This window comes from Macaca mulatta, chromosome 12 (genome assembly GCF_049350105.2).
Source record: "Macaca mulatta isolate MMU2019108-1 chromosome 12, T2T-MMU8v2.0, whole genome shotgun sequence".
Taxonomy (NCBI): domain Eukaryota; kingdom Metazoa; phylum Chordata; class Mammalia; order Primates; family Cercopithecidae; genus Macaca; species Macaca mulatta.
Genome location: NC_133417.1, coordinates 77033161 through 77059989, shown reverse-complemented (window position 1 = coordinate 77059989; position 26829 = coordinate 77033161). Strand labels below are relative to the sequence as shown.

Sequence of the window (26829 nt, the reverse complement as noted above, 5' to 3'; positions counted from 1 at the left end):
GGAAAATTTTAAACATTTCAAAGTGAATGATAATGAAAATACAACATATCGAATATATGGAATACAGATAATCAGTGATTAGGCCAGAGGTTCCCCAAATTTCTTGGTTCACAATGCCTTCTTTCATTGTCTCAGTAAGTTTTTTTTTGTTTGTTTGTTTGTTTTTTTGAGACGGAGTCTCGCTGTGTCGCCCAGGCTGGAGTGCAGTGGCCGGATCTCAGCTCACTGCAAGCTCTGCCTCCCGGGTTTTTACGCCATTCTCCGGCCTCAGCCTCCCGAGTAGCCGGGACTACAGGCGCCCGCCACCTCGCCCGGCTAGTTTTTTGTATTTTTTAGTAGAGACGGGGTTTCTCGTGATCCGCCCGTCTCGGCCTCCCAAAGTGCTGGGATTACAGGCTTGAGCCACCGTGCCCGGCCGTCTCAGTAAGTTTTTACAGTTCCCCTGGCCCAAAAAAAAAAACCACACAAGAGTTACATTTATTAAGTACAGTCATACGTTGCTTAATGGAGGGAATACATTCTGAGAAAGGCATCATTGGGCGATTTCATAATTGTGCAAACATCACAGAGTGTACTTACACAAACCTAGATGGTATGGTCTACTACACACCTAGGCTATATAATAGGGCCTATTACTCCTAGGCTACAAACCTGTATAGCATGTTACTATACTGAATACTGTAGGCAATGAGAACACAATGGTAAGTATTTGTGTATGTGAATATATCTAAACATAGAGCCCGGGAGCAGTGACTCATGCCTGTAATCCCAGCACTTTGGCAGGCCGAGTTGGACAGATCACCTGAGGTCAGGAATTTGAGACCAGCGTGGCCAACACGGTGAAATCCCGTCTCTACTAAAAATACAAAAAATTAGCCAGATGTGGTGGCAGGTGCCTGTAATCCCAGCTACTTGGGAGGCTGAGGCAGGAGAATGGCATGAACCCAGGAGGCGGAGCTTGCAGTGAGTTGAGATCACACCATTGCACTCCAGCCCGGGCGACAGAGCGAGATTCCGTCTCAAAAAAAAAAAGAAAAAAAGAAAAGATGGTAAAAATATGGCATAAAAAATTTAAAATGGTATACCTGTATAGATCACTTACCATGAATGAAGCTTGCAGGACTTGAAAGTTGCTCAGGGTGTCAGTCAGTGAATGTGAAGGCCTAGGACATTGCTGTACACTACAGTAGACTTTATAAACACTGGATACTTCGGCTACATTTAATATATTTAAAATTTTTGTCTTCAATAATAAATTAACCTTCACTTACTGTTAGACGTTTTTCTTTTTCTTTTCTTTTCTTTTTTTTTTTTTTTGAGATAGAGTCTCACTCTGTCACCCAGGCTGGAGTGCAGTGGCACAATCTCAGCTTACTGCAACCTCCACCTCCCAGGTTCAAGCAATTCTAATTCCTCAGCCCCCAGAGTCGGTGAGACTACAAGCACCTGCCACCATACCCTGCTAATTTTTGTATTTTTAGTAGAGATGGGGTTTTGCCATGTTGGCCAGGCTGGTCTTGAACTCCTGGCCTCAAGCGATCTACCCGTCTCGGCTTCCCAAAGTGCTGGGATTACAGGCATGAGCCAACACACCCACCCTACTATAACTTTTTTACTTTATAAACTTTTAAAGTTTTCTCTAACTTTTTTACTCTTTTGTAATAACACTTATCTTAAAACATACATTGTATAGCTGTACAAAAATATTTTTTTCTTTATATCCTTATTCTATAAGGTTTTTTTTTTCCTTTGAGATGGAGTCTCGCTCTCCACCCAGGCTGGAGTGCAATGGCGTGATCTCGGCTCACTGTAGCCTTTGCCTCCTGGGTTCAAGCTATTTCCGCTGCTAATTTTTGTATTTTTAGTAGAGATGGGGTTTCACCATGTTGGCAAGGCTGGTCTTGAACTCCTGACTTCAAGTCATCTGCCCACCTCGGCCACCCAAATTACTGGGATTACAGGCATGAGCCATGGCATCCGGCCTGTTTTTTTCTATTTTAAAAAATTTTCACTATTTCTTTTTACGGTTTAAACTTTTGTTACAAACTAAGATACAAACACACATATCAGCCTAGCCTTATAGAGGGTCAGGATCACCAATATCACTGTCTTCCACCTCTACATCTTGTCCCACTGGAAGGTCTTCAGGGTCAATTACATGCACAGATCTGTCATTTCCTATCATAACAATGCCTTCTTCTGAAATGCTTCCTGAAGGACCTGCCTGAGGCTCTTACTGGGATGGTGTCACTCTTTTTAGAAGTACGTTCATGGTGGTTTGCTTGATTTCTTTCTTTCTCTCTCTCTCTCTTTTTTTTTTTTTTTTTTTTTACGGTAGATTTGCTTGTAAGCAGGTAACGTACCATGGACATTCCTCTCTCTTAATGAAAACCTTTCCATGTTAGGGTCTATGTTTTCAAACTTTTTTTTTTTTTTTTTTTTTTTAGATAGAGTCTCGTTCTTGCTCCCCAGGCTGGAGTGCAGTGGTGTGATCTGGGCTCATTGCAATCTCCTCCTCCTGGGTTCAAGCGATTCTCCTGCATTAGCCTCCCGAGTAACTGAAATCTCTTACACGCACCTGCCACCACTTCCAACTAATTTTTATATTTTTAGTAGAGATGGAGTTTCACCATGCTGGCCAGGCTAGTCTCAAACGCCTGACCTCAAGTGATCCGCCCACCTTGGCCTCCCAAAGTGTTGGGATTATAGGCGTGAGCCACTGCACCCAGCCTGTTTTCAAACTTTTAAGGAGCTTTTTGAGGTCTGCAAAAGCTTCTGCTAAACCCTTCACTGTGAATTTTCTTGGCAGTTCTTGTTTTATATTTCCTACGGTTTCCTATCTCTTGCCTCTTATTCAGCTACACGTTCTTCTTCCATTTCCAACAACTCTTCATTAGTCAATTCTTCAGGAACCACCTCTAGGAGCTCCTCAATGTTGTCATCCTCATTCACGCCTAGGTTAAAGTTGTTTGCCATCTTAACCACAGCCTTGCTGATTTTGCAGCCTCCCCATCCTTGGCAAATCCTTTAAAGTCATGGACAAATATCTTGAGTCTCTTCTTCCAGATGCCATCCATACACTCCTTGGTGACATCACCCCAAGCCCAAGCAAGATTCTTCTTAATGCAGTCATAGATGTTGTAATCCTTCCAGAATTGCATAATTGTTTTCTCAAGGTCTTCTTCAGTTGCAGCAATAGACTGAAAGAAGGTCCTCCTCAGGTAGTGGGCTTTAAAAGCTGCTATAACTGGCTGGGCATGGCAACTCACCTCTGTAATCCCAGCACTGTGGGAGGCCAAGGCAGGCAGATCACGAGGTCAGGAGTACAACACCAGCCTGGCCAACATGGCGAAACCCTGTCTCTACTGAAAATACAAAAATTAGCCAGATGTGGTGGCGCACGCCTGTAATCCCAGCTACTCAGGTGGCTGAAGAAGGAAAATTGCTTGAACCAAGGAGGCGGAGGTTGCAGTGAGCCAAGATGGCACCACTGCACTCCAGCCTGGGTGACAGAGTGAGACTCCATCTCAAAAAAAAAAAAAAAAAGAAGCTGCTGTAATTCCTTGATCCATTGGATCAAAGAGGTGGTATTTGGAGAGAGAAACACCATTTTGATGTTGGGATGAAGAGCGCAAATAAAAGGAGGATGTGCAGGAGCATTATCAGCAGTAAGCAATAGCTCACGCCTATAATCCCAGCACTTTGGGAGGCTGGGGCAGGAGTTCAAGATCAACCTGGCCAACATGGTGAGAGACTCCGTCTCTACAAAAAAAACACAAAAATTAGCCAGGTGTGGTTGCTTGCACTTGTCGTTCCAGCTACCCAGGAGGCTGGGGTGGGAAAATTGCTTGAGCCCAAGAGGTGGAGGTTGCAGCGAGCCGAGATCATACCACTGCACTCCAGCCTGGGTGACAGAGCAAGACCTTGTCTCAAAAACAAAATAAACTAAAAAACAATAAGCAGAAGCTTGGAAAGTTCATAATCCTCCAAACAGAACTTCTCCATTCTACTGGCATAGTAATTCAGGAGAGAATCCTGGAAGAGGACTCATGACTATTGAGTAATGCAGTACACTGGCCTGTGGGAGCTTATTGATATGCTCGAGGCCGGGCGCGGTGGCTCAAGCCTGTAATCCCAGCACTTTGGGAGGCCGAGACGGGCAGATCACGAGGTCAGGAGATGGAGACCAGCCTGGCTAACACGGTGAAACCCCGTCTCTACTAAAAAAATACAAAAAACTAGCCAGGTGAGGTGGCGGGCACCTGTAGTCCCAGCTACTGGGGAGGCTGAGGCAGGAGAATGGCATAGACCCGGGAGGCAGAGCTTGCAGTGAGCTGAGATCTGGCCACTGCACTCCAGCCTGGGCGACAGAGCGAGACTCCGTCTCAAAAATAAAATAAAATAAAATAAAAGATATGCTTGAAGTTCCTGGGGCTCTCACTGTGCCAGATCACACACACAGAGTTTCAATTTGTAGCCTGCAACATTGTCCCCATGCAAGACTGTTATCCTGTGCTCAAAAGCCTTGAAACCTGGTATTACCTTGACCTTCGTCCTTGCAGATGAAAGTCCTGTTAGGCATCCGTTCCAGAAGAGTTCTGTCTATATTGAAAGTCTGCCCTGACAAGTATTTTCCTCCGCAATCAGTTTATCTGAAGTCTCCAAAAATTCTTCAGCTGTCTTCACATCAGGACTCACAGACTCGCCACTCACTTTCACATTATGTAATGGATAACAATTCTGAAATTGTTTAAACCACCCAGAGCAAACAGTAAATTCAACATCATAGTCAGGTCCAGGCTTTTCTTTGATCACTGCAAACAAACTTTTTGCTTTGGCTGTGTTGGTCATGGTGCTGAGAGGGATGTGCTTCTGTGCTTCTGTGTACGGCCTTCAATCCAGGTCATTAGAAGTATCTCCATATCTGATATAGGACCCTTCTCAAATTTGTGTTAATCCCATTGCCTTTAGTGAAGCAAATACTTTAACAGCTTCCATCATTTAGTTATTCTTATTCTTCAAAATCATAGCTATGGTGGAATGGGACATGCCTGCCTGATAAACAAACATTATCACTGACTTTGCACTTTTGTAGTTCTTAATCACTTTTTTTTTTTTTTTTTTTTTGAGATGCAGTTTCATTCTTGTTGCCGAGGCTGGAGTACAATGGCGCGATCGTGGCTCACCGCAACCTCTGCTTCCCAGGCTCAGGTGATTCGCCTGCCTCAGCCTTCCCAAGTAGCTGGAATGAAACAGGCATGTGCCTCCATGCCTAGCTAATTTTGTGTTTTTAGTAGAGACGGGGTTTCTCCAGGTTGGTCAGGCTGGTCAGGCTGGTCCCGAACTCCCGACCTCAGGTGATCCGCCCGCCTTGGCCTCCCAAAGTGCTGGGATTACAGGCAAGAGCCACCTCACCCGGCCGGTTCTTAATCATCACTTTTAATCTTTTTTTTTTTTTTTTTTTGAGACAGAGTCTCACTCTGTCGCCCACGCTGGAGTGCAGTGGCGAGATCTCACTGCATCTCACCGCAAGCTCCGCTTCTCAGCTCCAGGGTTCATGCCATTCTCCTGGCTCAGCTTCCCACCTCCCCCACCCCAGTAGCTGGGTCTACAGGCATCCACCACCATGCCCAGCTAATTTTGTTTTTGTATTTTTAGTAGAGACAGGATTTCACCCTGTTAGCCAGATGGTCTCGATCTCCTGACCTCGTGATCTGCCTGCCTCAGCCTCCCAAAGCGCTGGGATTACAGGCGTGAGCCACCGCGTCCGGCCCAATCACTTTCAATCTTTTTTCTGGGTCGATCACTCAATGTGGCTCTTACTAACAACATTAGCCATGATTTTTGAATGCTAAGGGCTGTAATGAACAAAACATAAGATTAATCGTGTATGTTGCCTATTGTTGACCAAAACATTGTTATGTGGCACATGACTGTAGTTATAGCCAAACAATTTAATAAGTATTTAAACCCTAACAACTTACTAGCCATTTGAAAAAAAGAATACAGAGTTGAAAGAATAGATAATATTCATATTTCATCACAGTTAAATAACAGAATTGCATCATTATGGAATGTGTGTACCTGTTGAGCCCTGTACTACTTCTCAAACCTTGGAACCACTACCCTTATTCCCTGCTCCACATTGATTTTCACATGCTACTTGCCTTTAACATAGTTGTGCTGAATATGATGACATACCACAAAGATATGTCATCAAAAAGACTGTTTTGTAATCTCCTATTGAAACTATGAATTACCTCAAGCTATATAGTTTTAGTTTGTATGGTATCATTGTATTTTCCTTGAATTTTGAAAATATCCCATGTCACCCCTGTGAGTTTGCCGCAGTGCCCCAGATATTTTGGCTCAGATTGAGAGGGAAATGTATAGAGTAGAATGTATATATTGGAAGAACAGTGTGAGAAGATAATTACAGTCAAATGTAGCCAGTAGGTACACGCTACCAGGATTTGGAGAAGGATTATAGAGAAAGTCTAAATTGCTTTGAGTAGACTATAAGTAGAATTCTGGACACTGAAGACACAACAAATGAAAATTCTAAAGAAATTAAGGGGCCGGGCGCGGTGGCTCAAGCCTGTAATCCCAGCACTTTGGGAGGCCGAGACGGGCGGATCACGAGGTCAGGAGATCGAGACCATCCTGGCTAACACGGTGAAACCCCGTCTCTACTGAAAATACAAAAAATTAGCCGGGCGCGGTGGCGGGCGCCTGTAGTCCCAGCTACTCAGGAGGCTGAGGCAGGAGAATGGCGGGAACCCAGGAGGCGGAGCTTGCAGTGAGCCGAGATCGCGCCACTGCACTCCAGCCTGGGCAACAGCGTGAGACTCCGTCTCAAAAAAAAAAAAAAAAAAAAAAAAAAAAAAAAAAACTAGCCGGGCGAAGTGGCGGGCGCCTGTAGTCCCAGCTACTCGGGAGGCTGAGGCAGGAGAATGGCGTGAACCCGGGAGGCGGAGCTTGCAGTGAGCTGAGATCCGGCCACTGCACTCCAGCCTGGGCGACAGAGCGAGACTCCGTCTCAAAAAAAAAAAAAAAAAAAAAAAAAAAGAAATTAAGGAAGCAGCTACTGAAAACTGGAGGAAGGGTGGATTCTTTTATGTAGTGGCAGAAAGCCGAAGAGAAAGTGTCTGTATCCTGATGACATTATCTCAGTCACTGGACCCAGCTTTGCTTGAATCCAGATGAACCCCTAGACAATAAATTCTATATTCTGCTTAAACAGATTTAAATTATGTTTTTAATACTTATAACTGATCATTAATGAAATCTGTATTAAATAAATAACCTGCTACTTGGGAGGCTGAGGCAGGAGAATCGCTTGGGCCCTGGAGGTGGAGGTTGCAGTGAGCCAAGATTGTGCCATTGCACTCCAGCCTGGGTGACAGAGTAAGACCCCATCTCAAAAATAAATAAATAAATAAATAAATGACCTATTGTGGGTTTTTTTGTTTTGTGTTTTGGGGTTTTTTGTTTTTGTTTTTGTTTTTTTGAGACAGAGTCTCACTCTGCTGCCCAGGCTGGAGTGCAGAAGCACAATCCCGGCTCACTACAACCTCTGCCTCCCGGGTTCAAGCGATTCTCCTGCCTCAGCCTCCTGAGTAGCTGGGATTACAGGCACACGCCACCACACCTGGCTAATTTTTGTATTTTTAGTAGAGACAGGGTTTCACTCACCATGTTGGTCAGGCTGGTCTCAAACTCCTGACCTTGTGATCCGCCCACCTCGGCCTCCCAAAGTGCTGGGATTACAGGCATGAGCCACCGCACCCAGCATAAATAACCTATTGTTGAAAATGGGAAACAAGTTCTTCGTTGAGCATTTGCTGCTGCCTTTAATAATAATAAACTGCTGTAAATTATACAAAGACAGAATCCACTGAATGTATCAATGTTCAAAGAGAATATGAGACTACCTCCTATATATAAAGGAGCTATATATAATAAAGATAATTATAGATAAATGTGGCAAGTAGGTATAAGCTATATAAAGGATAAGGAGGTGTATATACACACACACACACACACATATGAAGGTAGTCTCATATATCACATATATATACACACATACACACATATATATGAAGGTAGTCTCATATATCTCATATATATATATATAAAATAGACATAGAATCTTGCTATGTTGCCCAGGCTGGAATGCAGTGGCACAAAGCACAATCACAGCTTACTGTAGCCTCGAACTCTTGGACTCAAAGTATCCTCCTTTCTCAGTCTCCCAAGTAGCTGAAACTATAGACATGCTGCTTTAACCAACTAGAAGATCCTTTTGAGTTCACCCTGCCTGTTGTATCTTGCGCTATGCAAAGTTCTCCTCTGAGCAATTTGCCACATCTTTATTTTTTACTGCACACCATAACATCCTGTGGAATTTACTGGCCCAAATTTTATTATTAACACAAATATGAATGCTAAAATCATATGACAGAACTGTTATAATGTAGTCATCCAAATGATCCAGGGCATACTTACATTAATTTTTTGTTATTGAAGCAAAAACCTGGAATATAATTCTTGCAAAAACAGTGTGGCCCCAGGTATCTCCAGGCCCCAATTTGAGAAACATTGCTGTTAGTGATAGAAAGCCATTTAACCATTTAAACTGTGATGACATCATTATCATGTCAGGCAGAGCAATGCTGAACATACTCCAATCTTTCCTGAATTAGTCAAGACTCACTATTCTAAATATTAACAATTTTCAGGCTCTATCAGAACCTCATCAAGGTGTGTCAGGATAGTCTCCCTATGCTAATTAGCCCCCAATGGCTGCATTAGGGGGCCATATATCAGCATTCGATAGTTTCTTTTATGTTTATTTCTAACCATCAATTTCCTTTTATCTTGCTTTCTTTTTATCTTGAGAAACAATATCTTAAACTTCTATAATACATATTTCCTAATAATTTGTCAGAATTAAAATTTAGTGATTTATTGCATTAGCATCTGTCATTTAATTGCTCAATAAATATTAGATAATCACTTACATATAAGCCAAATTTATCTCCAGATGGACCTGTCTACTAAGAGCTAAATGATACTTGATACTTCTGCTTGGAAATCTCATAAGCATTGCAGCAGATTGATTGTAAAAATGTCCCAATTCTTTATCTCCCCCTATAACCACGCCCTTTGCCATGTGACTTTGCTGCTCTTTCCACCAAGAGGTGGCATCTGCTTAGGGTGACTAACTATCCCAGTTTGCCCAGGACTGAGGGGTTTCCTGGCACATAGGACTAGAGTGCTGAAACCAGCAAAATCGTGAGCAAACCAGGATGAGTTTGTCCCCACGAGTCCACTTCCCCTTTTGAATCCGGGCTGACCTCATAGCTTGCTTTGGTCAGTAGAATACAGTGGAAGTGACAATGTGCAAGTTCCAAGCGTGGATTTCAAAAGGTATCTTACATTTCTCCTCTTGCTCAGATCCCTGCCACTGCAGGCCACCTGCAGATTAGCCTGCTACTTGATGAGATGGCCCAGTGACCCTTGTCACCTCAGCCAACAGCCAACCAACTGCCAGCCATGTGAGTGAGGCCATTCCAAACAAGCCAGCGTCCAATTCAGTCAGCCCTCCACAAACATATAAGCAAGCTTAGACATACAAATAATAAGAAATACTTATTGTTTGAAGTAACTGAGTTTTGGGGTAACTTGTGACACAGAAGTAGCTAACTGATAGAGATACCTCAAACTCAGCATTAAAGCTAAACACATATCCCAGAGAAATGAAGACTTGTGTTAACACAAACACATATACACAAGTGTTTATAGCGGCTTTATTCATAATAATCAAAATCTGGAAACAATCCAGATGTCCTTCAATGGGTAAATGGTTAAACAAACAGTGGGATATAATATCACAGAATACTACTCAACAATAAAAAAGGATAAATTATTGTTACATACAACAATCTAGACAAATCTCCAGAAAATTATGTTCTCTGAGTAAAAAGAAAAAAAAAGCCAATCTCAAAAGCTTTCATTCTATAAGATTCCACTGATATAACATTATTGAAATGATAAATTATAGGAATAGAGAATAGATTAGTCAATATCCTTGTTGTAGGCCAAGTATGGTGGCACATGTCTATAGTCCCTGTTACTGGGGAGGCTGGGTCAAGGGGATCACTTGAACTCAGGAATTGTAGTCCAACCTGGGCAACATAGCAAGACTCCCATCTCCTGGAAAAAAAAAAAAAAAAAAAAAAAAAACTTTGTTGATTTGCACTATAACTTAACACAACCACTGTGGGAATTGCGGAAAGGATACAAAGGATCATTCTTTATCATGTCTTACAACTACATGTGAATCTATGATTATCTCAAAATTAAAAGTTTATTTTTTTTTGAGATGGAGTCTCACTCTGTTGCCCAGGCTAGGGGGCAGTGGCACAATCTCAGCTTACCACAACCTCTGCCTCCCAGGTTCAAGGGATTCTCCTGCCTCAGCCTCCTGAGTAGCTGGGACTACAGGCGCACGCCACCATGCCCAGCTAATTTTTCTATTTTTAGTAGAGACGGGGTTTCACTATGTTGGCCAGGCTGGTCTCGAACTCCTGACCTCATGATCCACCCACCTCTGCCTCCCAAAGTGCTGGGATTACAGGTGTGAGCCACCGCGCCTGGCCAAATTTTTTTAACCTTTAGAATTTTCTATTGTTCTTGGGCCAAAAATCTATTAGGTCCTACGTGATGTATTCCCTGCCTACCTTGCCAGCCCCACTGTACATGCTCTCCTCATTCACTGTGGTCCGGCCCAGCTCACCTTCTTCCAGGTTTTCAAATGTCCCTTTCAGACTCAGAACTTTACACATGCTATTTCCTTCTTTCTACAATGCCTTTCTCTCAACTATTTACCTAGCTAACTCTCATTTACCCTTTAAGTCTTTTATATGTCATTTTTTCCCTTCAGTCACCCCCTATGTGATGGGGATATTTCATACAATAAATACATGGTTCATACCAACAGAGTTTACAGTATTTGGCCATCTGGGTACAGGTTACTTTTGATGTTTATTTCCCTTTTGTTATCCCAAGACTTAAGTAAAACCTTGTTTAAACATCTCAGGATTCCAGCAGCTATTATTTGGATTATGACAGAGTATCAAAAGTATAATAGAGATAAGAGTGAAACCCTTTACTGAGTTCAACCAGGGAAGGTAATTGCATAGTAAGAAATGCCCAGCTGGGCACAGTGGCTCATGCCTGTAATCCCAGCACTTTGGGAGCCTGAAGTGGCGGATCGCCTGAGGCCAGTAGTTCCAGACCAGCCTGGCCAACATGGAGAAACCCTGTCTCTACTAAAAATACAAAAACGAGCCAGGTATGGTGGTGCGCACCTGTAATCCCAGCTACTCGGGGGGCTGAGGCAGGAGAACCGCTTGAACCAGGGAGGCAGAGGTTGCAGTCAGTCATCCAAAATCACACCACTGCACTCCAGCCTGGGTGACAGAGCAAGACTCCATCTCAAAAAAAGAAAAAAAGAAAAAAGAAATGCCCAAGGCCAGGTGCAGTGGCTCACACCTGTAATCTGAGCACTTTGGGAAGCCAAGGCAGGCAGATCACTTGAGATCAGGAGTTCAAGGCCAGCCTGGCCAACATGGCGAAATCCCAACTCTACTGAAAATACAAAATTTAGCCAGGCATGGTGGTGCATGCCTGTAGTCCCAGCTATTCTACTGGGGAGGCTGAGGCAGGAGAATCACTTGAATCTGGGAAGCAGAGGTTGCAGTGAGCCAAGATCGCACCACTGCACTCCAGCCTGGGTGACAGAGCAAGACTCTGCCTCAAAAAAAAAAAAAAAAAGAACTGCCCAAGATGAAACTACAAGGATACAACAGTCAGGGCTGTAAAGTCTAGCTGCCCCTTCCCTCACAGCTGTCACACATACATAGCACTTTTTGTATACTAGTATGTGCAATTTGTTAGCTTTACTATGAATTGGGTCAATGTAAATGAAGACCCTAAATGACCACTGGGTGTCATCACTGTCTTACACAAGACTTGGTGTGGCTCCTTAGTATTCAGTCTTTTCTGGAATGTGGTGATCAATTGTGCTCAGTTCTAAATGAAACCAAAGCACATCATCAATTCAGAACTTAGCTATGTAGTAACACCGGCAAGGAGTACACAACTGAGGACTGGGAAATAGGCAAAAACAATGTCTTGAAATGGCCCAAAATGACATTCCAAAGTTCATTCACTGAAGTTTGTATACTTTCCTCAAATGAAAGCCATTTGGGCCTTTTTAGTGTGAAGTTTCCTTTGTTTTTTTTTTTTTTTTCTTTTTCCTATTTGAAGTTATTTCATTATTAGTACCTCTTGTCTTTGTGCTGCCTTTGCCCTTGTTCATTCCATTATCCTAGGCACTGTCGTCCAAAAAAGACTAAAGTAGAAAGTTGGCTTATCACCCCATGACAACTCCTAAGCATAATAAGCATGTGCCCAAGGCAAGAGTGACACTGACATGGAGGGGAGGGTCCCATGTGGCAGGGTGACAAAATTTCTGCAATCCATCACCTTTAAAAGGAAATGCATATGACTGGGGCTTAGATCTGCCAGAACCCCAGTAACAATCATTTAAGACTTATGTTCCTAAGGATAACAACCAGCTGTGCTGCTAGCCCCTTTCTATTCATGGACTGAATGCACCTAGGAATCAAATGGTTTCAGGTCTGTGCTTGGCTTCCCATTCATCTGATTTTCACAGGTAAAGGATGTTCTGGACTTTTTCCTGTAATTTTTTCCTAATGAAGTCATGGCATCCTGACTTCAAGGTCATTGTATTAGTTATAGTAGCTAAGCTGCCATATATATATATATACACATACACACACACACGTGGCACATATATATACATACATATGTATACTTAAAAGTCAGTATCTTAAAATATAAGAAAAGTCAGTATCTTAAAATTAAGAAGTTTATTTCTTGGTCAGATAACCTTCCAAACAAGTGATGAAGATTCCCCTAGGCGGTGAGTCCCCTAGGGCTTCTAGGAGCCTCTGGGGCCATGTCATCTGCATAGTTGAAGCTGGTTCCGGACAGCAGAAGGAAAAAGAGAGGAGAGAGGAGTCTCAACTCTGTCTAAAAGGTCCTGTCCCGGGAGAGGCACACATGGCTTCCACTCATGTTCCATTGTCTTGGATTGAATGACATGGTTACACATAAGTGCAAGGGGGGCTAGGGAGTGGTTTAGCCACATTCTCAAAAAATCTGATTTGGAGAGACAACACTTGATCCATTCCACAACTATCCGTCAGTAGTCCAAATGAAGTTTTGTTTGATTAAACATTAAACTGAGGCACAGAGAAGTTAAATAACCTTCCTTAATTTATACAGTTAGCAAGTAGCCAAGTTAGGATTTGAGCTTAGAGCCCATACTTTTAACCACTGTATATATTAACTCTAAAAGTATTAACATCTAAAAGTATTGGCACCTATAGGCCGGGCGCGGTGGCTCACGCCTGTAATCCCAGCACTTTGGGAGGCCGAGGCGGGCAGATCATGAGGTCAGGAGATTGAGACCATCCTGGCTAACATGGTGAAACCCTGTCTCCACTAAAAATACAAAAAAATTAGCCGGGCGTGGTGGCAGGCGCCTGTAGTCCCAGCTACTAGGGAGGCTGAGGCAGGAGAATGGTGTGAACCCGGGAGGTGGAGCTTGCAGTGAGTCGAGATCGAACCACTGCACTCCAGCCTGGGTGACAGAGAGAGACTCCATCTCAAAAAAAATAAAGTATTGGCATCTATAATCATGACCTGAAGGCCCAGAAGGCATAAAAAAAAAAAAGAGTCACATATTTGACCATACAAAACTTAAAATCTCTGAACTGGAAAAGAGGATAAACAAAAGTAAAAGAGAAGCAATTAACTTGGAATTAATATTGACTATAAACACAATAATGAGTTAATCTCCAAAATATGTAATGATTTCCCGTAAATCAATTTTTTAAAAACAGAAAAATAGGCAGAGAACAGAAATAGGTAATTCACAGAAGAAAATCAAGAAAATCAAATGCCTATATAAAAACACAAGCCAAGCATGCAATGGCACATGCCCGTAGTCCCAGCTACTCCAGAGGCTGAGGCAGGAGGAGGATCATTTGAGCCCAGTAGTTCAGGATCAGCCTGGACAAAATACAGCAGAGCACCCCCTCAATAAAAAAAAAAAAAGAAAAGAAAGAAAAAACACCCACACTCTACTAATGTAAAGGCTTTGCAAGTTAAAATATGGCACTATTTTAAGCCTATCATATTCAAAAAATACTGAAGATTCCTAATATTCTTGGTGAGAGTGCTGAGAAATGAGTATAGAGCTTAAATTGCTTGTTTTTTTCAGGGGAGCTTAGTGGTAGCTATTAAAATGTTGACACACAATTCAGTTACTAGGATTCTAGTTTACAAATGTAATTGAACACGTGGGTAAAGCTCTCCAGAAGACATTCACTCATGTGTTGTTTGTAAATATTGGAAATCATCTAGATGACAAGGCAAAGAAGATAGTTAAATAAGTGATGATACCTTCCTCATTCTCCTTAAGAAGAAAATGATTGCTCTGTAACTACTGACATAGAAAGAAAAGATTTCTAAAAAATAAAAATGCTGGCCAGGCGCAGTGGCTCATACCTGTAATCCCAGCACTTTGGGAGGCCGAGGCAGGTGGATCACTTGCGATCAGGAGTTGGAGACCAGCCTTGCCAGCATGGTGAAACCCCATCTCTACTAAAAACACAAAAATTAGCTGGGCATGGTGGCACGCGCCTGTAATCCCAGCTACTCGGGAGGCTGAGGCAGGGAAATCACTTGAACTTGGAAGGCAGAGGTTGCAGTGAGCCAAGATGCACCATTGCACTCCAGCCTGGGCAACAAGAGGGTAACTCCTTCTCAAAAGAAAATAAATAAAAGAAATAGAAATACAAATAAAAATGCTTACGTGTTTACACATTTGAAACATGCATAGGGTTTTATGCATTTGAAAAGGTGTGCACAAGTACATGCAAACAATCGGACATACGGCAAACAATAACTGAGCCTATACCGCCTAGGGTCAGTTCCCTGTGAATAACCTGCAAGGTTCTTCCCTCTGCTCCCCTCTCCATTTTCAAAGAAGCGAGCAGAAGCAGCCCAGGTGTAGCACACAGGGAGACTACGGAGAAGCTTGCCACAGCGGGACTTTGCCCCGCTTACTGAATGGGGCAGTCCTTTGGAAGGCCAAACGGGTTAGGGGTAGCGTTTGGCCTTCCAAACTTCAGTGCTGCAGGAGGGCCCTGCACTTCCCCATGCACAGTGCCTGACCGCTTCACAACGCCCCTGGACCACCCACTGCCGCCTCGGACGGAGGCCCACGCCCAAATCCCCTGGCCTGGTCTGGTGCACTGGATCCCAGAAACAGCGTCTGCCTCCACCTTGGCTGCCGCCAGGACAAGGCCTGCTTGGGCACGAGTGAGAAAAGTGGGCCTACACCCTCTCCACCTGGGCCTCCCTCCGCAGTTTAAAACCCATTCATCTGAGGCCCGAGAATGCCGAGTCTCGCGGTAAACCTGGAGGCGATGAACATACAACGGTGTATTTCCAGGCAATAATCCCACGAGGAAGAGCTCAGTATCACCCGCATTCCATAGATGCAAACGACGAAGCACAGAAATATTCATTCCTTTCCCCCAAGACCACAAAGTCTGGCTCCCGAGCACACGTGTCAGCACATCCTCTTCACATCCATAGGGGGTGGCACAACCCTTTTGTTCTAAGACGAGGCAGTGGAAAGAAAGACTCTGTCGAAGAGAAGGGAATTTTGTGTCCAAGGGTACTCTCTGAGTTCCAGACGTTTCCTTCCTAGTTCTCCCGTTTGGTGGTTGTGGTGATAGTGGTGGTGGTGGGGTGTGTGTGTGTGTGTGTGTTTTGCTTTAACCACTGAATAGACACTAAAGTGAAAAGGGCCTAACTAGGATCTAAGGCCTGCGAGGCTCTGAAAGTTCCAGAAGCATGCTGCACTGACAACCCAACTCTGAGAACACCTAGGGCCGGCACAGGGGTTCACCCCTGCGGCTCTTAGGGGAGGAGTTGTGGTTTCAACCTGACAGCTGGAGCCAATCAACACCAGACACGAGGAAGACCCGAGGTCCAACACCCCTGCGGCGTTCCCCTCCCGGCTACCCTTACCCCCCTCTTTCAGTCCCCACCCCCGCCTCCCCCCACGCACAGCCCCCTCCCCGCACCCCCACGAACGCCGGGCACAAATGGTCCTCAGTTCAGGGGTGGGAAATCTCATAGATTTTTTTTTCTTTTTTTTTGAAATTTTAAGTTCCAGGGTACATGTGCAGGATGTGCAAGTTTGTTACATAGGTAAATGTATGCCATGGTGGTTTGCTGCACCTGTCAACCTATCACCTAGGTGTTAAGTCCAGTGTACATTAGCTATTTTTCCCGATGCTCTCCCTACCCCTGCTCCCCACCCCCACCCCCACCCCCTGACAGGCCCCAGTGTGTGTCGTTCCCCTCCCTGTGTCCATGTGTTCTCTGAGATTGTTTTCTTTCGGATTGAGAACAAACCTTGTTGCACTCTTCTCATATGTCAATGTGAGTGCTGCCAAAAGTGCAAAGTGAACATCTCAGCGGTCTGAGCTTTTGTTCCTGGAGGGGGCGGGGGCGGTGGGGAAAGGAGGAGGGACCTGGACACGGTGATGTGGCAACTTTTCACCGTCTAAGGGGAATGAATTTCTCTCGCCCTTGGAAGCTCAACCACCGGTGGCCTGCTTTCGGGGCCTGTGCGCTGGGATCCCACAGTTAGGCCACCGGATCAGTGTGCCTCAGAACCTGGGCCACCCTTCGCTCCATACAGGGCGCCCTCGCGGATCAAGGGCCCCAGCTGTCACTCTCTTTGCTTTAACCGTTGAACAGACAATAAAGTGAAATGGACCTGACGAGAGTCTGTTAGTTCTGGAAGGCAACAGGCGAAACTGGGTCTGAAAGCACCAGAAGCCCTGCGCCGCGGAAAGGCCACGGCTGAGAGCGTCGAGTATCCGTCCGATGATTCCGGTTCAAGCTCCTGAGGTTTACTTACACCCCAGCAGGGAGCAAAGATAACTCCGGGCGGAATCCCAGCGGGAACAAAACATCGAGTCCCCAAGCTCGGATTTACGTGCCAAGCCAGGGGGCACCCGCCTCCCGCCCTCTCCGCAGAGGCTCGAGTCTGTTCGGGAATCTTCCCGGGGCTACCCTTTGTGCAGCCAGGCGCGCCTCCTCCTCTCCCAGGGGAACCTCCCTTCCAGGACGCTCCTTGGGGATGAAGGGGCGCGGTAGCCCTCAGGACGGCCAATGCCCCTTCCCGTCTGTTCCGCGGAGCTGGCAGCACCAGGCCCGGGAGAGGTAAGTGTGGTGCCGCCTTCTCTCGCGTCCCCTGGCCAGAAACAGCCCAGAGCGACAGCGGCCTTGCCTCTGTGGCCCAGATCTGAGTCCGAGGTCGGACACTGCTGCGCGTCCGTAAGCATGTGATTGGCTCTAGGCCTTGGTTTCCTCAATGTGCGTGATATTGTACCCACCCCACAGGACGATTCCCAGGAGTCAGTGAGATGCCGGAGGTAAAGGGCTTGGCAGAACGCTGGGCGCTCAGTAAATACACGCAGGCAGTCGTTCTCTGCACTAGACTGCACGCTGCTGGAGGACAGTGCCTGGAGGCAGGTGGAAGAGGAATGGCTGACTGAGACTCTCAAGCTTGGGAGCCAGGAGGGAGTGTGGAGCCAAAGATGTGGGCCGGGAGCGGTGGCTCATGCCTGTAATCCCAGCCCCAGCACCTTCGGAGGCCGAGGTTGCAGGATCGCTTGAGCCAGGAGTTTGGGACCAGCTTGAGCAACATAGTGAGACCCCGTCTCTACAAAATAAAAAAATTATCTGGGCATGGTGGTATATGCCTATGGTCCCAGCTACTCCGGAGGCTGAGGCAGGAGGATCCCTTGAGCCCAGGAATTCGAGGCTGCAATGAGTTGTGATCGCGCCACTGCACTCCAACCTGAGTGAGAGAGTGAAACTCTGACTCTTAAAAATAATAATAATAGGCGGGCGCGGTGGCTCAGGCCTGTAATCTCAGCACTTTGGGAGTCCAAGATGGGAGGATCATCTGAGGTCAGGAGTTCGAGACCAGCCTGACCAACATGGAGAACCCCTGTCTCTACTGAAAATACAAAAAAAAAAAAAAAAAAAAAAAAAAAAAAGGGCGTGATGAGGCATGCCTGTAATCCCAGCTACTCGGGAGACCGAGGCAGGAGAATCGCCTCAGTTGCAGAGACTGCGGTGAGCTGAGATCGCGCCATTGCACTCCAGCCTGGGCAACAAGAGCAAAACACCGTCTCGAAATAATAATGGTAATAATAATTTTTCAAATGGTGGAAACCCGAGACAACCTCTGAGCCGGGAGCCGTGGCAGCGGAGACCAGAGGACCCACCCATTCCCTGCACAGGCGGAGTCTTTGCCCCCCAAGAGTGATTCCATTGTGTCCTCTCGCCAGGTCCATGCAGGAAAAGAAAAAATGTGACATCTCAGGACCCAGATCCCGAGTCAGGGGTCCCGTCTGCCTACCGGTCCCAGGGGCTACGGATAGCTGATGGCTCCCGGAGTCCCTTGAGGCTGCCCTTGGAGCCGCAGGGGAAAATCATGCTGAGGAGACCAGCAATGCGAAAGGATCCGGCCAGAGCTGTCCCAAGAATCTGCAATTAGCCAATGAAGTGAGAACAAAAGCACTGCCGGTTTGGTCGCAAAGGCTGAGCTGTGAGGTTCTCATAACCAAATCCCCGCCCTCTTCCAACGTCTTTGAGTTTTAGGACAAACCCCAAAGGAATTCGAAAGCGCGGGTTCCTAGAGCTACTACTTCGGGAGCGAAAACACAAAGGTACCGAAACTGGCATTGCCTCTTGGACCAGAGGTCCGGAAACCCGCGTCTCCGGGACCCTCGACGAGACTGTGAGGAGTAGGAGCAGCAGCGCGTGCGGCCCCCAACCCCCGGTGGGAGAAGGAGAGTGAAAATGGGCCTGGCCCCGCCACGCACTGAGGGCACCCGGGCGCCCACCCTCGCTGCCTTCCGGCAGGAGGCATCCTCTCCCCAATAATACCCAACTGGGCTGGCTTTTTGTGCAGCGGAGGACACCCGATAGCCCTGCAGAGGCAAAGCGCGGGGCTAGGCGAAGGCTGGAATCCTGCCCCAGGCTAGCGGTGGGGCAAGGGGCTGAGAGCAAAGCGCAGACCTGTCGTCTCCAGCTCGCCGTCTTATGGAGACCTGGAGCTGCTCAACTAAGGCTTACTACATAAATACCCTTGTGATTTGTGCTATGGCAACAGAGAAAGGCTGCTGCCTGGCAAGGGGGGAGGGGGACCCAACTCAAAAGAAGTCGTTTCCGTTCTCAAGCCTCAGTGTCCTTCTGTACAATGAGAATGATGATTCCATCCCTGCCTGGCGCAGGGGAGACGCCGCAGCGCGGCGACAGCCTGGGACAAGCGTTCCAATGCAGAAGAAAGTCTCAGCGATGGGATTGGGACACGCAAGGCCAGAGCAGAAACTTCACCCTCCCCTTATTTACCCCCACCATTTTCTAGGTTCCTGCGGAGCAAAAGAATGCCGAAGTCAGAGAAATCCGAAAACGGAGAAGGGGAAAGAAGGTGCCCTGGGGCAGAAGAAGTAGCTGGCCGCCCTCAAGCACCAGTGTTTCCCCTAACTCGTTTTAAGACTCCCCCCTTTTTTTTGAGACAGAGTCTCGCTCTGTCGCCCAGGCTGGAGCGCAGTGGCCGGATCTCAGCTCACTGCAAGCTCTGCCTCCCGGGTCTACGCCATTCTCCTGCCTCAGCCTCCCGAGTAGCTGGGACTACAGGCGCCCGCCACCTCGCCCGGCTAGTTTTTTGTATTTTTTAGTAGAGACGGGGTTTCACCGTGTTAGCCAGGATGGTCTCGATCTCCTAACCTCGTGATCCGCTCGTCTCGGCCTCCCAAAATGCTGGGATTACAGGCTTGAGCCACTGCGCCCGGCCATTAAGCCTCCCCTTCACTCATATCACTAAGGAGATGGGCATCATTCTGACTGTAAGCAAAACTGTCAATTCCCTTGCCACTGCTTCCCTGACTTTAGACCAAAGTAAGCAAACTGTTTGGACATTGTGATGCAGTAATCGGATAATTTGGCTAAACCCAGATTTGTGTTCAAATTATCAGAACTCATACCTCAAGTCTCTACTTGATTCTCCAAATGCAGTCGTGGGTTCTGCCTCCCTCTCCCCCTCCCTCACACTCTCCCTGCTTGCTCATTGCCTCTGGTCTCTTCTTTGCCCCCTCTTTGCCCCACGTACACAATCCCTTGTTTTCCAGATAAAGTGGGGCTCCAGTCAGTCATTTCCTTCCAGAAAGATACCATTTTCCAGATCTCAGCTGATATAGACTTTGGGCTGCTAATTAATGGAAGTTACTGAATAAATAAAATACAACAAATTTGCCACCATGAAAAAGCCTGGAGAACATATTTAGGGTGGGAACAAAGAACAGAGAGAAAAAGACATGGTCGTATTTTTTTTTTTTTTTTTTTAGACGGAGTCTCACTCTGTCACCCAGGCTGCAGTGCAATGGCATGATCTCAGCTCACTGCAACCTCTGCCTCCCAGGCTCAAGCGATTCTCCTGCCTCCCAAGAAGCTGAGATTACAGGCGCCTAACAGCACGCACGGCTAATTTTTGTATTTTTAATAGAGATGGGGTTTCATTATGTTCGCCAGGCTGGTCTCGAACTCCTGATCTCAGGTGATTTGCCCACCTTGGCCTCCCAAAGTGCTGGGATTACAGGCGTGAGCCACCGCGTCTGGCAGGAGGTTGGATTTTTTAAAATCTCTTTTTCAGGGAATTTTTTTCTATATTAGGTCAAAGCAGCCCCCACCGTGGTGACAGAAAGAAAGAGTTGGAATTTGAAGTCAAAACACCAAAAGGCGGGGGGATCACGAGGTCAGGAGTTTGAGACCAGCCTGATCAATATAGTGAAACCCTGTCTCTACTAAATATACGAAAATTAGCCCGGGGTGGTGGCGCGCGCCTGTAATCCCAGCTACTTAGGAGGCTGAGGCAGGAGAATCGCTTGAACCCAGGAGGTGGAGGTTGCAGTGAGCCAAGATTGCACCACTGCACTCCAGCCTGGGTGACAAAGTGAGACTCCGTCTCAAAAAAACAAAAACAAACGAACAAAAAAACACCAAAAGGCAATCATGTTTCAGTATCAAGAGGTTAGTTTTGCAGCTGAGGCCTACAAAGTAGGCAGAGAACCGCATAGCAATGCAGGTAGGTGGGGGTGAGCTCCACCTCCAACTTTTTCTCATAAGCTGGCTCTTTCCATCTAGGGGCCTTCCTTAACCAAAAAAAAAAAGCTGGGAACTAAATCCAGGTAGACTTGAAGGCGCATTACCTATCTCATTATTCCTCTGCGTGAATGCTGGAGTTTTAATTACACACTTGCTTTTTCTGGGGAAGAAGACCAAAGATCATATTTTTGAAGGTATCAACTTGTTTTCTATCAGACAGTTGTTGTAACAAGTTCTTTCAGCGACATGTTAGGTCTTTAGGAAAGGGTGCTTCAGATGGTGAGCACTAGCACAATTTTGTGGCTTTTAATTACTATTTTGTTCTTTTGGGGGGTTTCAGAGGCTGGCGCCTGGGCGTGATTAGACCGTCTACCCCGCCCCCGGTAACCTCGCACACTGCCCACCAGGTGGCGCCACAAAGCAAGCGCTGCTGCAGGATCTTCGGACATGGGAGTCCAGCAAGTCTTGCCGTCCATCACCGTCGGGCCAAGGTTTCCCACTACAAGGTTATAGAGACAGAGGAAGTTGCCCTTTCCGACTTTTTAAAAAACAGGAGAATGAAAAGAAAAAATTGCAATGACAGAGTAGAACAGGGTCCCAAAATGCAAAACTGTAAAACAGGATTAAATTCAACAAACCAGATAAAACTTTTTATATTTGTTTTAAATTTACAGAGAAGTGATAAATCCAGTATCTACTTGATAAATCTATAATCTCACCTATTATCCTATTTCCTTTTCCGCAACAGCATCGAATTTTCAAGGCCAACTGGTGAACCTTCTCACCCGAAGGAGGAAGTCCTCGGGATGGCTTTCAGGGTGTCATTTACTTATCAAACATATGTAATTACTCAGAGCCTCGCGTGTCGGGAAAGTACCAGGGAAACTGGTTTCAAATATACTATTAGCAATAATACCTTTAAGTTTATGTAGCTTCTCTTTCAAGCAACAAGGAAAACCCGTTTTAATATTATCTAATTAATTGTCCTAATATCTCTGCGGATTGGTTAGGAAGCGGGCATTACACGTGGTTTGTGGATAATTAAATCAATTGACTATGTCAAGTGCCGAGTGGCTAACAAGAGTAAGTGCCAGACACTTCGAGGAAAAGTGGAGATAGAGCTAGCTGGACTCTGGGCACCGATGTACTTTAATGTGTTTGAAAACTGACCTCGGACATGAAAGTACGAATCACTGGAACTGGCACTTGCACACAGAATGGGATGGGGGACCCCACTTCTTCCTCTGAGGCAAAACGCCAGTCTGTCTCCACGCCTTCTATCTTCCTGCTGCGGGCCACCCTGACTTCCCGCTACCTCGACCCCTTGACTCGCTGCTCACATTCAGCGGCAGTCTGCTTGCACCCGGGGCCGCTGCAGCCGCAGCCGCAGCCACAGCGCCCACCATGTGACGCCCGCCCCCTGGCCGGGCGTTCCCGGAGCTCCGCGGCCGTTTGCTTCTGATTGGCTGTTGCTAGGTGACGTCGCCAGCGCTCACGTGACGAGTGTTAAATGCCCACACTGCAGGAGCCCGCCTGGCAGACAATCGTAAAGCCGCTCAGGGCCGCTCACCTGCTCCCGCCTCCCGGATCCCCGACCCGGCCCAGCCACCCCTGCCCCCTTCACTGCCCGCCCCCCGCCCGAGCCCGCGCTCGCGCTGGGCAAGGAGCCGAGAGGGCCCAGAGGCCGAAAGAGGATGCGACCAGCAGCTGTCCCGAGCAGCGCACAGTGATCGCCTCCCCCGAGGAGGAGGCGCCTAGACGGTTGCCTCCTTTCTTGTTTCCCCCCAACCACCCCCGTAATTACATTGGCTGCTGGAGGGGACCGGGAGAGACGGAGGAGGCGCCTGGCTTCCCCCGCACGCCCGCCACCTCTGCTCTTTCCCGTCCCGGGCCAGGATGACTGGAGTCTTTGACAGTCTAGTGGCTGATATGCACTCGACCCAGATCGCCGCCTCCAGCACGTACCACCAGCACCAGCAGCCCCCGAGCGGCGGCGGCGCCGGCCCGGGTGGCAACAACAGCAGCAGCAGCAGCCTCCACAAGCCCCAGGAGTCGCCCACCCTTCCGGTGTCCACCGCCACCGACAGCAGCTACTACACCAACCAGCAGCACCCGGCGGGCGGCGGCGGCGGCGGGGGCTCGCCCTTCGCGCACATGGGTTCCTACCAGTACCAAGCCAGCGGTCTCAACAATGTCCCTTACTCCGCCAAGAGCAGCTACGACCTGGGCTACACCGCCGCCTACACCTCCTACGCTCCCTATGGAACCAGTTCGTCCCCAGCCAACAACGAGCCTGGTATGCATAACGCTGGAGTCAAGAGTGTCGAGTCGGTCTAGTTAATGGGATGGATGGGTAAACGTGTTCGGGGCGGGGGGCCGTCTAAAGCCCTGGATTTTCACGCTGCCTGCTCACCGCCCGCTTGTGCGCTTTACCCTCCCCAGCCTCCAATCTGCCGCAGGTCGCCGGTTACCTCCCTCTCTCCGTTGGTGGGACCTGGTGGCCTCAAGGGCCAAGTGGGCGTGCTCCGCCTGCCTCATAAGGGCATCTCCTTGCCACCTGCTTCTTTCTCTTGGGTGTGCACTTGTCTCCCCCTTCCCTGGAGGGTTCAGCTCCCGGGGTCGGTGGCGGCTCCGATCCGCAAGCTGCAAAGTTGCGCCTGCCCGTGGCGCCACAGTTCAGTGCACCCACCTCCTGGCTCAAGCCAAGTCCCCCCTCCGGGCCTTCTAGGAGCGCGGGAACTCCAAGACCCCTGGGTTGCGCGGTTCTCACAATTCCGTATCATTGCAGAGAAGGAGGACCTTGAGCCTGAAATCCGGATAGTGAACGGGAAGCCAAAGAAAGTCCGGAAACCCCGCACCATCTACTCCAGTTTCCAGCTGGCGGCTCTTCAGCGGCGTTTCCAAAAGACTCAATACCTGGCCTTGCCGGAGCGAGCCGAGCTGGCGGCATCTCTGGGCCTCACCCAGACTCAGGTGGGGCTCGCGCCCTGCGGGGGCGAGGAGAGCGCGGGCCTGAGATGGCTGGGAAGCAGGCGGGTTCAGGACAATGCTTTTAAAAGCTCACTTTAAGTACTTTTAAGGATTTCCAGGCCTACGCCTCGAGCGGCCCTAAGTAAGCTTCTAGGCCCAAAGCTGAAAACCCCCAAGGGGCCGCCTCGTGGGAGGGAAGGAAAGGGACCCGGTGGACAGAAATCCCGTACCTCTCGCTACTGATTAAGCGGGTGAAATAACTGGCCCTCCTCACCCTCCCGCTGTCACCATCATCACAGTGCACGTACACCAGCAGTCCTGGCCTTTTGGCAAGTACCTCCCCAGGGAGCAGGAACCCTCAGAGTCTCAAAGGCCGCCGCCCGTGATCCGCTTCCAGGGCGCTAGCTGCCCACCTCTAGCCGGCGGTTTTTCTCTGCTGTTTTTTTCTCCTCTTCGAACTCCTACTGCCCCAAGACTAGGTTCCTCCACTAATGCTCAGGTCTTTTTCCTCAAAGGTCAAAATCTGGTTCCAGAACCGCCGGTCCAAGTTCAAGAAGATGTGGAAAAGTGGTGAGATTCCCTCGGAGCAGCACCCTGGGGCCAGCGCTTCTCCACCTTGTGCTTCGCCGCCAATCTCGGCGCCGGCCTCCTGGGACTTCGGTGCGCCGCAGCGGATGGCGGGCGGCGGCGGTCCGGGCAGTGGCGGCAGCGGCGCCGGCAGCTCAGGCTCCAGCCCAAGCAGCGCGGCCTCGGCTTTTCTGGGCAACTACCCATGGTACCACCAGGCCTCGGGATCCACCTCACACCTGCAGGCCACGGCGCCGCTGCTGCACCCCACTCAGGCCCCGCAGCCGCATCACCACCACCACCATCACGGCGGCGGGGGCGCCCCGGTGAGCGCGGGGACGATTTTCTAACCCCAGGGAGAACTCGCCAGAGACTGAGAGCAGAGACCAGTTATCCTCAGCGCTTACCCCGAGCCGGGGTTCTCTCCTCCCGGCCCGCTTCCGCCACCCACCTCTCCTGGAGGCTGCGACCTGCAGTGGCCCGTTCCAGGGCCTGCTCCCTCCCGGGGCCACCAAGCGGGCCTCTCTCTCGGGGGAACCTGACAGCAGCTTGGCGAAGGCCTCCCTAAAAGGCCGCATTTCTGACCTGAGCCCCGGGTCTCGGCCGTTTCGAGCCCCGCTTCTGACTTGCCTTCCCTCCCTTCCGGGTGAGCCTGTCTGGCGCCTTCCTCGCCCGGGGCTGAGAGCTGGGTCTCGGGAGATGGACGCCTCCCAGGCGCGCGAGGCTTCCCGGGCGCTCTGAGGCTTCTTTCTCCTCGCCCGCCCCTGGGCTCAGCTCGGACGCTGCAGTTATTGACCTCCCGGTCCCGCCTGCCCGCCCTCCCCTACGTGGCCCCTTGACCCTTGGCCACTTTACTCCCTGCAGTTCCCAGCCCTCGGAGCCCCCATCCCTTCTCTTCCCCCACCGTGCTCCCCAAGGAGCGCTCCCTCAGCTCTCTCCTCATCCATCACCAGTGGAGTTTTTTTATTTTTATTTTTTTAAAAGTTTAGGTGCCTTTGCGGATGACCTCATTTTGATGTTGAAAAAAAATGATTTTTTAATATGTGAACACTGCAAAAATGTGTTTAAATTATCTTTTTTAAAACCTATTCAGGATTATTAGCCTGGACTTGGACACAGAGTTTGTAAATAAAGGTGTCTGTGCGTATTTTCCCACTGATTTATTTGTATAAAAATACCCATCTTTTCAGACTTTTTTGTAAACCCCCAGTTGTGAAAACTGCAGTTTAGCAGTGACCTCGGCAACCCCTCCTTTTTATTTTTTCCTTTAAAAACGTTTCAGTTAAATTAAGCTACTGATTTGGATTTGTTTTATCGTATCCTAAAGTCTTTGTTGTTGAAATGAAAGGTATTTTGGGGTTATTTATTATGAAAACAACATGCTCTTAATGTTGATTTTACAATATGAAGAGATTATTTAAATAAATTATTGTTTTCATTGGATGTGTGCGCTTTTTTCTTGGTGCCAGGGTCCGGTCACTCATGTGCTCAGTGCTCAAGCAGCTGCACAGGCCGGAAAGCCAGCCGGCCGAGAGCTACGTTTCCATCTTTCCGAGGCTGCGACACCGCGAGGTGCGGCAAGGAGAGGACAGGCACGCTGGGCGTGGGGCCGCACCGGGGGTTTCACGCCCCGCCCCCTCCCGAGTCCCTGCGAGTGGTTCTCCAGCCGGTGGAGAGTCGACGCACTCAGCGCCAAGCGGCTCCAGCCTCCGCCTGCCCGGACCCTCCGGCTCTGGCGCCACCGCCCCCGCGCCCGCCTGGATGGCCAGGGTAGGCATCCGAGCCGCCGCGGGGGACCTCCCATCAGGGACCTGAGCAACCTGAGGGTCGGACCCCTACTTTGAACCTTCCCCTCTGTTTGTCCCACGGCATTTCGGGACTGAACTGAGAGCTCTGTGAGTCACCCTCGTGAGGCACGGTTGGCTGCTCTGG

The 26829-nt window shown here is 48.3% G+C and overlaps 1 protein-coding gene across 1 annotated transcript; it reads left to right on the top strand.

Annotated features, from left to right (window-relative positions):
* The first annotated feature begins 22898 nt into the window (after positions 1-22898).
* On the top strand, positions 22899-26332 carry DLX2 (distal-less homeobox 2). The gene is made up of 3 exons (XM_001086012.5): positions 22899-23656; positions 24149-24333; positions 24846-26332. Exons 1-3 carry the CDS (start codon positions 23257-23259, stop codon positions 25245-25247), a joined length of 987 nt encoding a protein of 328 aa, XP_001086012.3. The 5' UTR covers positions 22899-23256; the 3' UTR covers positions 25248-26332.
* Positions 26333-26829: the final 497 nt, after the last annotated feature.